We start from the raw sequence: 15,248 nt of genomic DNA, 5'->3' as shown, positions 1-15,248 counted from the left end.
GCTACCACCAACATAATCATGGACTCCAATAGGGAAGAGCCAAAGCCAAACAACATAAGAGACATGATAGACAACCACCAGAAACAAATCTAGTGCAATGACACCAAAACTACGAGAACTCGGAAGAAGCGTTAATGTCGAAAAAGCGTGGAAAGCAAGGGCTTCACCGAACGAAGGAGAGGAAAAAATTGTTGTCCTTCAACAGAAGGAGGCTGCAAAAAGAGTCACAAAGGCGGATGGTGATGGAGGGCAAAACCCTTGGAACAATAATGCATTGCTTAGCATCAGCGACCTAAATGGAAACAAGGACAAGATTGGTGTTGGGATTTGACTCCCTTAGTGTAGTGGTTTCATCAATAACACTGATAATATTTCAAACAGATTGATTAATAAAATTTCATAGTTGAAATTATTATTTTTGTACGTTTGTCTTCAATGATTTTTCACATGAAAAACAAAATGAATAAGCAAATATTGACTCACTCTTTACTTAAGTTTAAATAATATTAAGTTGCATCATGTGGCCGGATCGTAGTGTAGAAGATAACTTATATTAGTAGGTCATCTAAATGATACATACTCTGATGAATCAAAATTGAGCAGTTGATTCAATAAACTTTATGTTGTCTTTTGTGTTTGATTGAGGAGATACTTTGTTTTGGGTATTGAAGCGAATGACTCACAGAAAGATAAATACATAAGTGTAATTGTCTAGACTAAGAATACATCAGACATGATTCATGCCAAATTTATCTTGAATCCATTTATGAATTTATTCACTTGTAAGGTTCATGGTATGACTTATCGAAATCCTAAGTAAGTGACGGACCATGTGTATTTAACTCATATATTTTGATATATTGAAAGCTTGTGTTCCATTGGTCGAGGGTTGAAAGCTGTAAGTTGGGTACGCAACTTATGTATGACATTATTTCATTTCCAATAGTGGAATTCATAGCCCAATAAAGGATAAATGATATCCTCTTAGTGACATTAAATGGTTTATGAAAAAGAAACGTGCCCATGGGTCATTTGTCCAAGACGAAAATTTTATTTTACTATTTGCTAGTAATAATTTTTTTCATGGTGAAAAATTCAATGGTTATTATGAGATAAAATATGATAATATTGGGTGAACAGATTTCATTTTACTATTTGCTAGTAATAATTTTTTTCATGGTGAAAAATTCAATGGTTATTATGAGATAAAATATGATAATATTGGGTGAACAGATTTCAACCAAAAGAGATTAAGGGCATCGTAACACACAAATAACAATGTCATTGAACGAGAAAAATAAGTTGCTTTCGTAATGATATACAATAAGAGAGAGTTCAGTCATGGTACTTTTAGTGGATTGACTCCATGAATAAATAATGTTGTAATTAATAGATAATAGTCTGAACTTAAATACAAATTATTTGAGCCCTAATTATGTATGTCCAATTGGTCCTTCCACTAGCTCACATAACATTGTTTGAATTGCAAACAAAACTGATATGTTGAACGAATGAAAATGATGAAAAGAGAAATAAATTGTACATATTACTATCCATAGTAAATGCATTTTCTCACAAAAAAGAGAGAAACTTGGAAATCAATTTAGTTTCTTTGAATTATTATTTAATTGATTGCAATTAAATAATTGAGTTCAAAGTAAAATTAGATTAATTAGTCATTGCAATTTTACCGAGCGAGACAATTAAATTTATCTTATTATAGATTCTAGTACGGTAAAGTCATCATAATTTTAACAAAATTAAAATTGAGTTTAGAAAATAATTTAATTGAAAGAATCAATTAGATTATTTTGGAAATAGAAAACATGTTATTGGGTTGGAAAATTATATGAGTTTGTTTTAAATAAGACTAGATAAAACATATACATTGTATTAGATACATGAAAACCAATAAGCCTGCATATGATAGGGGTGGGCGATACATTGGGTATCCCCAATGTGTGTGCTGCCCTCTACATTGAGTCCTAGAGGATTTCTATGTTTTCTATTAAAATATTATTATTTTTCCTATTCTGGCAACATTTGTGGTTTTTCCCTATATATAGGGACTATGAGTTAAGTAAAATATGCATAATCATTAAGCATAATTATTATGCCGAAATTTAGTGAGATTTATTTTTTCAAAGTAAATTCTATTTTTTGTGAGAACTCTGGGTTATTGTTTTGGTTTCACTTTACTCATGGAGAGAATTAACTTTTCCCGCTGAAAGGTTAAAGTTTTCATTTTGTGTTTGGTTCAGAAATTATCCCACTCTTTAATAAATTGAAGGTTTGAGAATAGCAAAGAAAATCATTTTGCTTGAATACCAGGAATAAACTAGATTTTGTTGAGTTAAAAAAAAAAACAGGTACTAATTTAGTAAAGTTTATTGCTATAGATAACCAAAAAAAAAAAACATTTCGGTTTTATGAAAGAAAATGAATCTGCTTGCAAAACTTTTATTTTCTCAATCAAATTTTCCAACAATTGGCTTAAATTATTTTGCTAGAAAAATAAGGGGAAAAAAACCTAGGATTGATAGTGGAGAGGTGAGAGGGGTTAGCCCAGTGGTGGCTCATAGCAAGGCCAAAGCTAAAGGCTTATAGAGGGGAGAAAATACTACACCGAAGAGAAGGGAGAAAGGAAAAACATTATTTTCATGCCAATTTGTAACATCATTGATTTTATTTTTTTTTAAATTTCAATATCCACATTATATTCGGATTAAATTTAGAGTTGAATTAGATCAAAATTTTAAAAGAGATTAAACTTTCCACAAATTATTATTATTATTTATATATAAAACTCGAATCGAAAAACTTATTTAAAGAACATCTAATCCTTACCACTCAATCTAATAAAATTTAATTATTTATTTAATTTCGACCGCATGCAAGAAACACTCTTTGATATCAATTATGTTTTTGTTTCCCACAAAGACAAGGTCTCTAGGCTTTATAGCTCTTCCATACCCAAATTTCCTCCATCTGCAAAACTCATATACATCATTCTACTTTTTAAGATCAAGTTATTTTCATTATTATGACACACCCACGACATGGATGATGGAAAATATTTTATGTGAAAAATATATTTTTAATAAGTTATTTAATATTGGTTATTAGTGAAGTGGTAAAGAAGTTATATTTAAATTTATTAAGCATGTGTTTGATCCTTAGATTTATTTTATTTTTGTTTTATTAAACTGCTTTTTAACATAATTGTCTTCTTTCTTCAATTTAATATATCATATCACTTTTAATTTTATTTTATTTTAAATTAATTATAAAAATTAAAATTTAAAATTAAATCAAATAAATTTTAATAAACTCAAAAATATTTATTTATTTACATGAATAACATACAAATTCTATATCTTCTACTATTCTTACATGTTTGAGTTTTATGTACAATTTTATCTTAGCAAGCTATTATTCAAGTTTATAAGGTGAACGTATGTTTTTCATGTCCATGTGAGATATCATGGCTTCTTATTTGGAACATGGATTTCAAACTTTGGCTAAGTGTATTTAGAGACTTAGATGCAGACTGGTTGTGTGGTTTCTCGATGACTTTTGGTAAGGATTTTAGTTTTGGAAAGTCTTCTTATAGTTTGAGAGAAGGGTTTTAAATAGATAGAGGTTGAATGTGATGATGCACTACTGGTAGAATTTCTTTTGGCTGGTGGGGGAGACAACAACAATTTGGTAGAATTGCTCTTGTTGCATCAAATCCTAAGGAGTTAAAAGAGTAAGGATCCACCATATTTCAAGAATTCATAATGGGGGTTCCCGATCATATGGCCAAATGTGCTGCTTTTGGAAGTTCAAGTTTGCAAGTGTAGAAGGTCTCCCGATTACAGCAAAAGGATTATTGTTAGCTGATCTAGTTCGGTCAATGTCGAGTTAAAAGATTTAATCGATTGATGTTTTCGCTTTATGATATTATTTTCTACCGAAAAAAAATTACGATAAAAGTTAGACATTTAATAAGGAATATTTAGATAAATGAGTTCCTGAATTGTAAGGACAAAAAAATTAACAACTCTTACATATATTATATTACAGAATCTATGTATAATATCAGTAAAAATAAATTATTAAATTGGGTTTTAAATTCTAATGGATATTGGATTATAGTATTGTATAATATTATATTTTGTATTTTTTATAATATATAATTTATATTTAATTATATGTATTTGAGGTTAATAGAATTTGTAAATGTGGAGGTTAAATTTATTGAATTATTTAGAATTAGGATCAAAATAATAAATATTTAAATATTGAGGACTAAATATGTTATCATACCATTAATAATTTAATCGAGAGTAATCAAACAAGAAACGATCTAAAATTAGCAACAAAATTGAAAATTTTCATAGTTTGATAACTAAAACAAAAACACGCTTGATTGTATAATTCTATACTTCACCCTTAAAAATCAAATTACGGATTTTTATTTACTGGGGAAGGGCTCGCCCCCTTTTAGGCTCAATACTTTGCATTTGAATTTAGGTTAGAATATTATTAGTTCTTGTATTTATTTAAAATTTGATATTTAATCCTTATCCTTTAAAAGTTAAAATTTTAACTTTTTATATTTTTTAATTTAAAAATTTTAGTCCAATTATTATCATTGTTGACAATTTTCATCGAAATTTGTCAATCAACATGCCAAGTCGACAGATTTCGACAAAAAATACTAAAATTGTTAATGATAGAACTAAGTTTTGATAAATTAAAAAAGTAAAAGGATTAAATTTCAAATTTTGTCAAAGTATTAACAGCAAATTTTGACCTTAATTTATTAGGACTCAAAACGATGCCGTTCACTTCGCATTTAGTCACCAAAGCCCAATATACGGTTCAGGACTATAACGGTTAACAAAATATTATTACATAAACATAATGACTGAAATGTGCTTTCCGGTTCTCTGAAAAATCAACGATCTCGTCTCTTCTTCTCGCTCTCTAATTCTCAATTCGCCATTGCTTCAGTTTACAATTTTACATTTTCCTTCACGATTCAATCCAAACAACGACAATAACAAGAGGTGAAACCTCTGAGAGTGAGAAATGAGCGGTCACGATTCTAAGTACTTCTCGACGACGAAAAAGGGGGAAATCCCTGAACTCAAGGAAGAGCTCAATTCTCAGCACAGGGTACCTACTTATTAATCCATCTACATCTTGTTTTCCGCTTCCTGTTTTTATCTGCTTCATTTCCATTCCTTAGTTTTGCGATTTGATCATCTTTATAGTGGATTAGGCTTAGCTCCTTTTTCCTCCTTAGATCTATTTGTTTTACGTTTTGATTTGTTATTTTGAAGTCTTAAATTTTCTGAATTATGTTTTAGTTAGCTAAGCTACTTGGATTATTTCGGATTATGGAAATAGAGATTCGATTTTCTTGATTAGGATAGATTAGTGCTACTTGATTCGAGCACCGGATTATGGTTTGCCTTTTTATCAACTTCTTTTCCGGAATAGATTTATATTTAATCTAAGTGAAAACTGAACTTTAATTGTAGGAAAACTTTCAGTTCTCTTGATTTTTTTTAGTAAACATTAGTTTTCTGAAGATTTTTTAATTATGTAGTTCTTAGCATGTCAAAGGTGTAGAAGCTGTCCTCATTGGGATTTGAATTCATATTTTAGCATGTCTATTATCGTGCCATATGGTTATGGTTATGGTTATGGATTATAATCATGCATCTCTTTTCCAATATCATCAAGGATAAAAGAAAAGATGCTGTGAAGAAGGTTATTGCTGCAATGACAGTTGGGAAGGATGTGTCATCACTATTCACAGATGTTGTGAATTGCATGCAAACTGAGAATTTGGAGCTGAAAAAGCTTGTCTATTTGTACCTTATAAATTATGCTAAGAGCCAGCCTGACCTTGCAATTCTTGCAGTAAATACATTTGTAAAGGTATACAGTTTTTTATGCTCTCTATCTTACTGTTAATCATGGTTTAAAGGAAATGGGTATTTCTTTTCCATTTGGCATAAATGTTGATATTTCATGATACGTAGATTTGAATCTGAAAAAATATGTCGACTAAGATACTGCTTATTTTCATCCTCAGGCTGTGTTTCTCAGCCTCAAGCCTTTTAGGAGCACAGTTTGAAGGTGACTGACTATCTGCAAGAAATGGAGTTCTTTAGCTCTTAGAGGGCCAAAGATGTATCTTTCCTAAGATTGTAGTACATTATTATATTATTAATTTGATAGTCAAACAAAATCCATGCAATTGGCGAAGGAAATGGGTAACATAGATGAGTAAATAGCTGATAAATTCCAGGTCTTTGTAATCTAATTTTCTTCTTCACTTGTGTTGAGTTTCTTTGATATTTAGGGAAAAGAAAGTTTGATATCATTCTAGTGCTAAAATAAGTAATGGTTGCTTCTAAGTTGCTTATCACAGCATTTCACTTCTGATAAAGTACATTGTGCTTTCTGCATTTCTTTACTAATACAAGATGTCATTCTGATATCAGAACACTGGGCTTTACAAATTTTTTTTGCACATATATTTGTGGTTGATAATGTCTGCCTTCTGGAAAAGAAGTTAAACATTAACCTTCGGATCTACCAATTGCATCTGCCTCAAAGATATAAAGCATAATAGGGAGTTAGGATGCATGTTATGTTTGTCTTAAGAATTTTTAATAATTCTGCATGAATCTCTAATGAACTTGTATATGCAGGATTCACAGGATCCAAACCCTCTCATTCGTGCTTTGGCTGTTCGGACTATGGGGTGTATCCGTGTTGATAAGATCACAGAATACCTCTGTGATCCCCTTCAGCGGTGCCTCAAGGTTGGTTCCTTTGATGGTATATGTTCCAAGTTTTAACAATTCTTTTAGTTTTTTAGTTTCCAACAACATCATCTACTTGCTATATTCAATTCACGCCAGTTATTATGTATTTGACTTACCGAGCAAAATAGTTTAACAGGATGATGATCCATATGTTCGCAAGACAGCTGCCGTATGTGTTGCTAAACTTTATGACATAAATGCTGAGTTGGTTGAGGACAGGGGCTTTCTGGAGTCTCTCAAGGATTTGATATCTGACAACAACCCAATGGTTGTTGCTAATGCTGTGGCAGCTCTTGCTGAGATCCAAGAGCATAGTAGTAGACCAATATTTGAAATCACTAGTCACACGCTCTCAAAGCTTCTTACTGCTCTTAATGAATGCACAGAGTAAGTTCAGAGGTTTGAAAAAGTATGGCCTTGTTTAAACCCCTTTAATTTTATATTTCAAAACAATTACCTTCTATCATGGCATTGCCATGTGGTTGAGCTGTCCTTTTAATTGCCTAATAAAGCAGGTATCAACAGAATTTTTGGTACTTTTTATGTTCCATATTTGGGAGACTATGATTTCTTTCTCAAAGTGAGTTTATCCGTAGCTTGGTCTTTCAGATTGATTTGTTGCTCATATGTGATCTTCCATCAAGACAGCCAGAGCAAGTCACTGATCTAGTGGCTACTTCTTTATGTTGAGTTTTGTCTGGGAACCTTGTGCTTTGCCCATCTCATTTTGATAATGGTGCATGTCAGGTGGGGTCAAGTTTTCATACTTGATGCCCTTTCTAGATACAAGGCAGCAGATGCACGTGAAGCAGAAAATATAGTGGAGAGAATTACGCCACGACTTCAGCATGCTAATTGTGCTGTTGTACTTTCAGCTGTTAAGGTAACTTTTGTTTCCATTCATTAATTTGCTTCAACATCAGTATTGTCTTTTATTAATGTCCTTGTGAAAATTCTCTAATTTTTTTTGTATCTTCTCCTTTCTCTTATTGATGTCCAGATGATCCTTCTACAAATGGAACTTATCTCTAGCACTGATGTTGTTCGAAATCTTTGCAAAAAGATGGCTCCTCCTCTTGTGACATTACTATCTGCAGAACCTGAGATACAGTATGTTGCATTGCGGAATATCAACCTTATAGTACAAAAGCGGCCTACAATCCTTGCCCATGAGATCAAGGTGGATTGATATGGAATAAACAAATGCAAGCTTTCCTACAGACTTCTGCATTACAGTTTGATATTTGTGCTCAGTATCAATGTAGTAGCCTTGAATCTATGCTTATCAAATGCTTGTTCTTGCTAGGTGTTCTTCTGCAAGTACAATGATCCAATTTATGTGAAGATGGAAAAGTTAGAAATCATGATCAAGCTTGCTTCTGACCGAAATATAGACCAGGTATCAAAGTTTTGTTATGATCGGCTTCTTAATAGTTTTTGCTCCTGCATTTAGGACATGCTAATATTGATGTGAAGTCATATAGTTGAGATGTTCTCTTGGTGGATACCTTTGTAGGTTTTATTGGAATTTAAAGAATATGCCACAGAAGTAGATGTAGATTTCGTCAGGAGGGCAGTTCGTGCCATAGGTCGCTGTGCTATCAAGTTGGACAGAGCAGCTGAACGATGCATCAGTGTTCTGCTTGAGTTGATCAAGATTAAAGTAAACTATGTTGTTCAAGAGGCTATTATAGTTATCAAAGATATCTTTAGAAGATACCCTAACATGTATGTCCCATTTTTTGTACTTCTATTTTGTGTTGCAATATGATCCAAAGCATGCAAATAATGTCATTGCATTTCTTAATAGTAACAGAAACCTCTTGTTTGCACCTTGAAAGCCCTGCTCATGATTTACTATGACCTTCCCAGGTATGAATCCATCATCGCAACCCTATGCGAGAGCTTGGACACTTTAGATGAGCCAGAAGCTAAGGTATGTTTGTGTCACAAGTTCAAAAATATTAGTACATATTTCTATTACTACTGTTAGGTTGTTACTTAGCTCATATTTTATCCTCTTTTTACCCCATGCTACTAAGGCATCAATGATATGGATAATTGGAGAATATGCGGAAAGAATTGACAATGCTGATGAGCTCCTTGAAAGCTTCTTGGAGAGTTTCCCTGAAGAGCCTCCCCAAGTTCAACTGCAACTGCTAACTGCAACAGTGAAACTTTTTCTTAAGAAGCCAACTGAAGGACCCCAGCAGATGATTCAGGTCTTGCATTTGCGATCTTCATGCATTTTTTTCTGTTAGTTATCTGTTGATTCTGTTCTGGCTTTATCACATTTGCATATGAAAAGATTTCTCTAATGGTTTTGTTATCTTTGTTTACACTTAGCTATGCGCGTTTATCTTCAGGAATCACATCCCAGCTAATTTTTATCATGTGGGTTTTTTTTAGGTTGTCTTGAATAATGCTACTGTGGAAACTGACAATCCTGATTTACGTGACCGTGCATACATTTATTGGCGTCTTCTATCAACTGATCCTGAGGTATGGTTAACCAATCGCGATTCATTATTCTTTTAAGTTAATTTATTATTCCATTTCTATGAAGTTAATCTCAAGATTTTAAGGAATCGTTTTTCACTACAGAAGACATTTTTAAATTTAGTTCCCTTTCTTATCTTTGAGGGGAAGGACTTAAGAGCTTTAGAATGCTTTTCATCATGTCTGCATGATTAGGCATGTGAGTCCTTTTATTTAAAGACTTTTCCTGCCCCTATGTGGTGGGTTTTCCCTGTAAATCCAGCAAGTCTAATCTTCTGGGTAAAGGGGGTTGCAATTCATAGCTATTGTTGAATGCAGGTGTCACTGTGGACATGATTGTGTCATTTAGAGGTACATCTAGACTACGTGCAGTAAGTTTTATGTAGTTTAGTGTTTCTATTTCCCCCCAGGCTGCTAAGGATGTTGTGTTAGCTGAGAAACCAGTGATTAGTGATGATTCAAACCAACTGGATCCATCTCTTCTGGATGAGCTTCTTGCCAACATCGCTACACTGTCCTCTGTGTATCACAAACCTCCAGATGCTTTTGTTACCCGTGCGAAGACTGCATCTCAGAGAACTGAAGATGATGACTACCCTGATGGAAATGAAAAAGGGTATTCCGCTAATGTTGGTGATGGTGGTGCATCACCTTCAACCAGCTCAAGTAGTGTCCCATATACTGCAGCTAGGCGGCCATCTCCTGCCCAAGTCATGCCTGCACCTGCTTCTCCAGTGCCTGATTTGCTAGGCGATCTGATTGGCCTTGATAACAATGCTATGGTCCCTGCTGATCCGCCAGCAATGCCTTCTGGGTAAGTATGCTGGAATGCTGATAGAAGTCCCGTTATATCTACCAGAACATTTTGCTTTCGGTGTGATAATATTTAAGTTTTAAACACTAAACATGTGTCAAGCTTCACTGATTTCTTTTTACCTTGATTGCAGCCCTCCTTTGCCTATTTTACTTCCAGCATCTACCGGACAGGGTTTGCAAATCAGTGCACAGTTAGCTCGACAAGATGGTCAAATATTTTACAGTTTAATGTTTGAGAATAACTCACAGATCACACTTGATGGATTCATGATTCAGTTCAACAAGAATTCGTTTGGTCTGGCAGCTGCTGGACCTCTTCAGGTAATTACGGTTGGTCTTTAGGTAGTTTGTTAATAGATTATTGGGGTTTAACCGATACTGTTTATTAGGTTCCCCCATTGGCACCGGGAGCAGCAGCCAGGACACTGCTCCCTATGGTATTGTTCCAGAATATGTCTCCTGGTCCTCCTAGCTCCCTTCTGCAGGTTGCTGTGAAAAATAATCAGCAGCCAGTCTGGTACTTCAATGATAAAATCTTGTTGCATGTGTTCTTTTCCGAGGATGGAAGAATGGAGCGAACTAGTTTTCTCGAGGTAAGAAGTTTGTTTCATATTGCTTTAGTTTATTGTGGTACAAAGTTGTCAAAGCCCTACATCATGAAGGATCACACTGCTGAGAGGTCTTCCTCCATGTCCATTTGGAGTGTCATGTTTGTGGTGATTGATCCCTGCTACCAGCACCACCCAATTGTCAATTTTATTTTTTCTAGCATCTAATGATTTCTTCCCATTATGCAGACATGGAGGTCACTGCCTGACTCAAATGAGGTCCTAAAAGAATTTCCAGGCATCATGGTGGGCAGTGCAGAAACAACCATGGATCGACTAGCTGCATCAAATGTGTTCTTTATAGCAAAGCGGAAGCACGCGAATCAGGACGTATTGTATTTCTCTGCCAAGATCCCCCGAGGTATACCCTTCTTGATTGAACTTACAACAGTAATTGGGAACCCTGGTCTGAAGTGCGCAACCAAGACTCCAAATCCCGAGCTGGCACCACTGTTTTTTGAAGCCATTGAGACACTCCTGAAGATTTGATTCCTTCCTCTATCCAGGTATATATTTTGGGTCATCTTAGCAACCTAGCCTAGGTTTTGGATACATTTTGCTCCCTCTTAATATTTTGCTTCACTTGATTAACTCGTATATTGGTTGAATCAATAAACTCATCGAGACACGTATTGCAAAACTCAATCTCTTTGCATAGATGTTTAGTGATCTTGCACTCCTTACATAATTTTTTTGTATATTTCCACTTCCTGATGTAAATACTAGATAGTTTTCTGGTCATTATCAATTGTTACTTTTTGAGGAAGCAGGGGTAGCGCCGGGGCTGCAGGGGCCACAGTCTCCCTAATATAATTTATAAAATTTCAGGTTAATATATCAAAACATCTCAAAATTCTTTCTACTGAAATATGTTAAAAAATATATTTTATAAAATAAAATTCGAATAAAATTAAATATAGTAAAATATATTCCTTTGTATTAAAGAACAAAATTCAAAAATTTGAACTGCCATACTAGTAAAAATAACAAAAATTTAATAAAAGCATACCTCAAACTTATTGTATGTAAATATTTATTTAATGATTTTACGTAAGGGTGTTTAAATCGTCGGTTGAATTAAGACCCAAACTTAATTATTATTATTCAAAATTTTAATTTTTATAATCTTTTAAATAGTTAATCGAACCAAGTTAATTTTTTTAATTCAATCGGTTAATTGAATAAATCAAAATTCATACATGCTCTTTTTCTTTTGATTTAAACAAGTTTAAAATATGACAAATAACACATTGAAAACACTAAATTAAAAACATTATATTAAAAATGTAGTATTTTTTTTGTACTTTTCATGTCTATTTTATAGTCTATATTTGGGGTTCATGGCTATCCCTTTTCAACCATGTCGTCTCTAAAATTTAAATCTTATTCTTCCTTTAAGAGTACAATGTGTTTTGCCACAACATCTAATAATATATATAGTATTTTTGGTGCTTTTATTGATTTTTTATTTTATTTTTATTTTTATTTTTATTTTTCATAAATTTTCTTTTAACCCATTATATTGATAGCTATAGGTTCACTTATATATATAGAGCTTATAGATATATGATATATATTAATAATTATTTAACTTTCAAATTGATAACTTAAATTTTAAAAACTTTTAACAAGCCTTCTACTAAATTAATTTTTGATGGCTGATTGATTAACTAAGGGTTCATTTATTTATATTTAAAAGGTTTTACTGAAAATATTTTCGTATTCTCCTTATTTGTTTCATAGAAAATAACTTGGTCAACGGAAAATGACTTATGGGTCAATGTAAAATAAGCTCTTTTTTTTTTGTAAAAAGACTTACCCTTTTTGAAAAGCGTAAGTCAATTTCCGAAAAAAAGCTACTCTATAGGTAATTTTATTTTTATATAAAATTAACTGAAATCAAGTTTAATATTATTATATTAATAATAAATTTTATTTTATTTTTAAAAAATTAAAAATTAATATAAAATATTATATTTTTCAATATTATAAAACATACATATTTAATTATTCATATTTAGTCATATCATAAATTATTAATATAAATTATTATTTTAATAAATTATTTAATATTTCAATTTTATTTTAATAATAAATTTTAAAATAATAATTGAAAATATTCAATATTAATATTTTAATAATAAGTGTTTTGTAGTATAAATGTTAAAATATGTCATAAGTCTATATACTCTTCACAAATTTGCAATTTAGTCTCTGTATTTTTATTTTCAAGAATTTATTCCTCTACTTTTTGGATTTGAAAATCAAGTCCAATTGTTAAAATTGTTAAATTTTTTTGTCAATTTTGTTGATGCCACATTTTAAATAAAAATACTCACTTGGTAGTCATGTAACTAAAAATGACGTTGTAATGAATCAATTTAACAAAATATTTTTAAAACATGCAAAAAATGTAAAGTATAAATTTATAGGTATAAAATAGACTCAATTAAATAATGAAAAGATAAGAAAATCTTAAATGTATGTTTATTTCATTAAAATAGTTTCTATGAAATATTTTTAAGAAATCATTAAACAATGAAAATATTTTATATAGATTCATCCAAATACCGTAAAATATTAACTTCTTCAAGAAAGTAAGTCATTTTCTAGAAATCATTTTTCAGAAGCCATTTTAAGTGGAACAAACAGACCCTAAATTAATTTAGTCCCAACAGTTAAATTATTTCTAATTGAAAGTACACACACCCTTAATTTGATTTGGTTGAATAAGCATTGAGAGATGGCTGGTATTTGTAATGACTCAAAATTTACGGGTATCGGAAAATTGTAGTATCGGGCCTCCGTCTTAGAAAATTAAACCTGTAGATAATTATTATGAATATTTGTGAGTCTATTTATGTGTTTAATTAGGTTTTAATTAGGTGAATTTAGCTTAATTTAGGATAATTAGCAAAAATGACTAAATTGAGTAAAGGGTAAAAGTTTAATTATAGATTAAAAGAAAGTATAAAGGATCAAAATGACAATTAAGCCAACTCACAAGTATGAGCGGCAATTACTTCATAAAAATCTTAGATTTTTATGATTTAATTATATAAATATCTTAATAAATTATAATGAATATTATTATTTTATTAGATAATGTAATTTATATTAATTAAAATTATGAAATTATATTATAAATTAAATCAAATAGTGACAAATGTAGGGTGATAAAGTTGTAAATATGTAATAACATATGTATATACATTTGTATTATAATTATTTATTTATTTAAAAATTAAGTTAAAAAGATATTTTGATAAATTATAATTATAATTATTATATTATGGAGTAAATTAAATTAAAGACAAGTGTATGGTGATTAAATTAAACATGTGTAAAATATATAAAACACACTTGTAATAAAATAAAATATTTTCTTATAATTTAAGTAAAAGATATTTATGAATTAAATATTATATTATTATTAACTAATACAATAAAGAAATAAAATAAAAGAATAAAAGAAACAAAGAAGAAAAGAAACAGAGACCATTCAGGGAAGGAAAAGAAAGAAAGAAAAGAAAAGGAAAAACTAGGGTTTAAGGATATAAGCTTTAATTTGGTAAGTCAATTAAGTCCTTTTCTTTTAATTTTGATGTTTTAAAAGCAAATTAAGTTGAGGTTTTGGAGATTTTAGGTTTTTGAATATAGTTTGCGTTGAACAAAAGATGAATTAGGGATTTAATTGAATGGATTTCAATTTAGAATTGATAAAAGGATTAAATTGTTAAGTAAGCTATAAGTTTTATGTTTTAGGGACTAAAATTGAGGAAAATTTGAAATTAGGAAAATATGCTGAAAATTTAATAGTTAAATCTGAATTTGGATGAAATTTGAATAGAAATAGAGTGTGAATTGAATTAGAAAAGTAAGTAAACTTAGTTAGGATTAAATTGAGAATAAGGTAGGAATCGATTAGAAATTCAATTATTTATTATAATTAATGCTGTAATTAATAGTGTAAATTATTATTATTTTCAGTAGCTAACAAAGAACCGAGACATCGGCATCAAAAGGAAAGGAGAAAACTATCAAGGACTAAAATGGGAGATTTACGATTTGTATTACTATAATTCAAATCACTTTTTATTAAATGTTTTATATAAATTTTATATTTAATAAATGAGTATTAGGTAAGTATTAATATTTGAGTTGAATGGGAATTGGATTGGATGGTGAATGTGTATGTATAATTGAATTGTATATTGATTTGAATGTGAAATTGAATATTGACTTGAAAAAAAAAATGGAAAGGTGAATTTTGAATTGAATTGTGATTGAAAGTGAAAAAGTCAAATTGAATTGAAATGTGAATTTAGAGACCCTATTAACTAGTCGGGCTGAGTCGGATATAGTTGGCATGCCATATGATTGGAAGAGTTCAGGGATACTTCGACCTCAAGTCGATGAGACACTGGGTGTCACTATATTTCTTCGGATAGATTCAATGAGGTACTGGGTATCAACTTTCTTCGGCTTTGTC

The 15,248-nt window shown here is 31.0% G+C and overlaps 1 protein-coding gene across 4 annotated transcripts; it reads left to right on the top strand.

Moving 5' to 3' along the window:
• The first annotated feature begins 4,894 nt into the window (after positions 1 to 4,894).
• Positions 4,895 to 11,497, top strand: LOC105792240 (beta-adaptin-like protein C). Of its 4 annotated transcripts, XM_012620719.2 has the most exons (15): positions 4,895 to 5,166; positions 5,740 to 5,937; positions 6,717 to 6,830; positions 6,970 to 7,220; positions 7,581 to 7,716; positions 7,834 to 8,013; positions 8,140 to 8,232; positions 8,350 to 8,561; positions 8,706 to 8,769; positions 8,876 to 9,055; positions 9,243 to 9,335; positions 9,743 to 10,146; positions 10,280 to 10,469; positions 10,538 to 10,741; positions 10,946 to 11,497. In XM_012620719.2, exons 1-15 carry the CDS (start codon positions 5,080 to 5,082, stop codon positions 11,243 to 11,245), a joined length of 2,706 nt encoding a protein of 901 aa, XP_012476173.1. In that variant the 5' UTR covers positions 4,895 to 5,079; the 3' UTR covers positions 11,246 to 11,497. The 4 variants fall into 4 exon arrangements, with proteins under 4 accessions (XP_012476173.1, XP_052490888.1, XP_012476174.1 ...); XM_052634928.1 differs by lacking the exon at positions 5,740 to 5,937; XM_012620720.2 differs by lacking the exons at positions 4,895 to 5,166; positions 5,740 to 5,937 and adding an exon at positions 6,120 to 6,138.
• Positions 11,498 to 15,248: the final 3,751 nt, after the last annotated feature.

This window comes from Gossypium raimondii, chromosome 8, assembly GCF_025698545.1.
Source record: "Gossypium raimondii isolate GPD5lz chromosome 8, ASM2569854v1, whole genome shotgun sequence".
Taxonomy (NCBI): domain Eukaryota; kingdom Viridiplantae; phylum Streptophyta; class Magnoliopsida; order Malvales; family Malvaceae; genus Gossypium; species Gossypium raimondii.
This window is presented reverse-complemented; position numbering and strand designations above follow the sequence as displayed.

What these genes read in the sequence shown, in the direction of transcription:
- LOC105792240 (XM_012620719.2), top strand. Translation starts at nt 5,080, where the DNA reads ATGAGCGGTCACGATTCTAAGTACTTCTCGACGACGAAAAAGGGGGAA. An exon ending in CCCTTCAGCGGTGCCTCAAG is followed by an intron (nt 6,831 to 6,969) that starts GTTGGTTCCTTT and finishes ATAGTTTAACAG; the next exon opens with GATGATGATCCATATGTTCG. An exon ending in CTGACCGAAATATAGACCAG is followed by an intron (nt 8,233 to 8,349) that starts GTATCAAAGTTT and finishes ATACCTTTGTAG; the next exon opens with GTTTTATTGGAATTTAAAGA.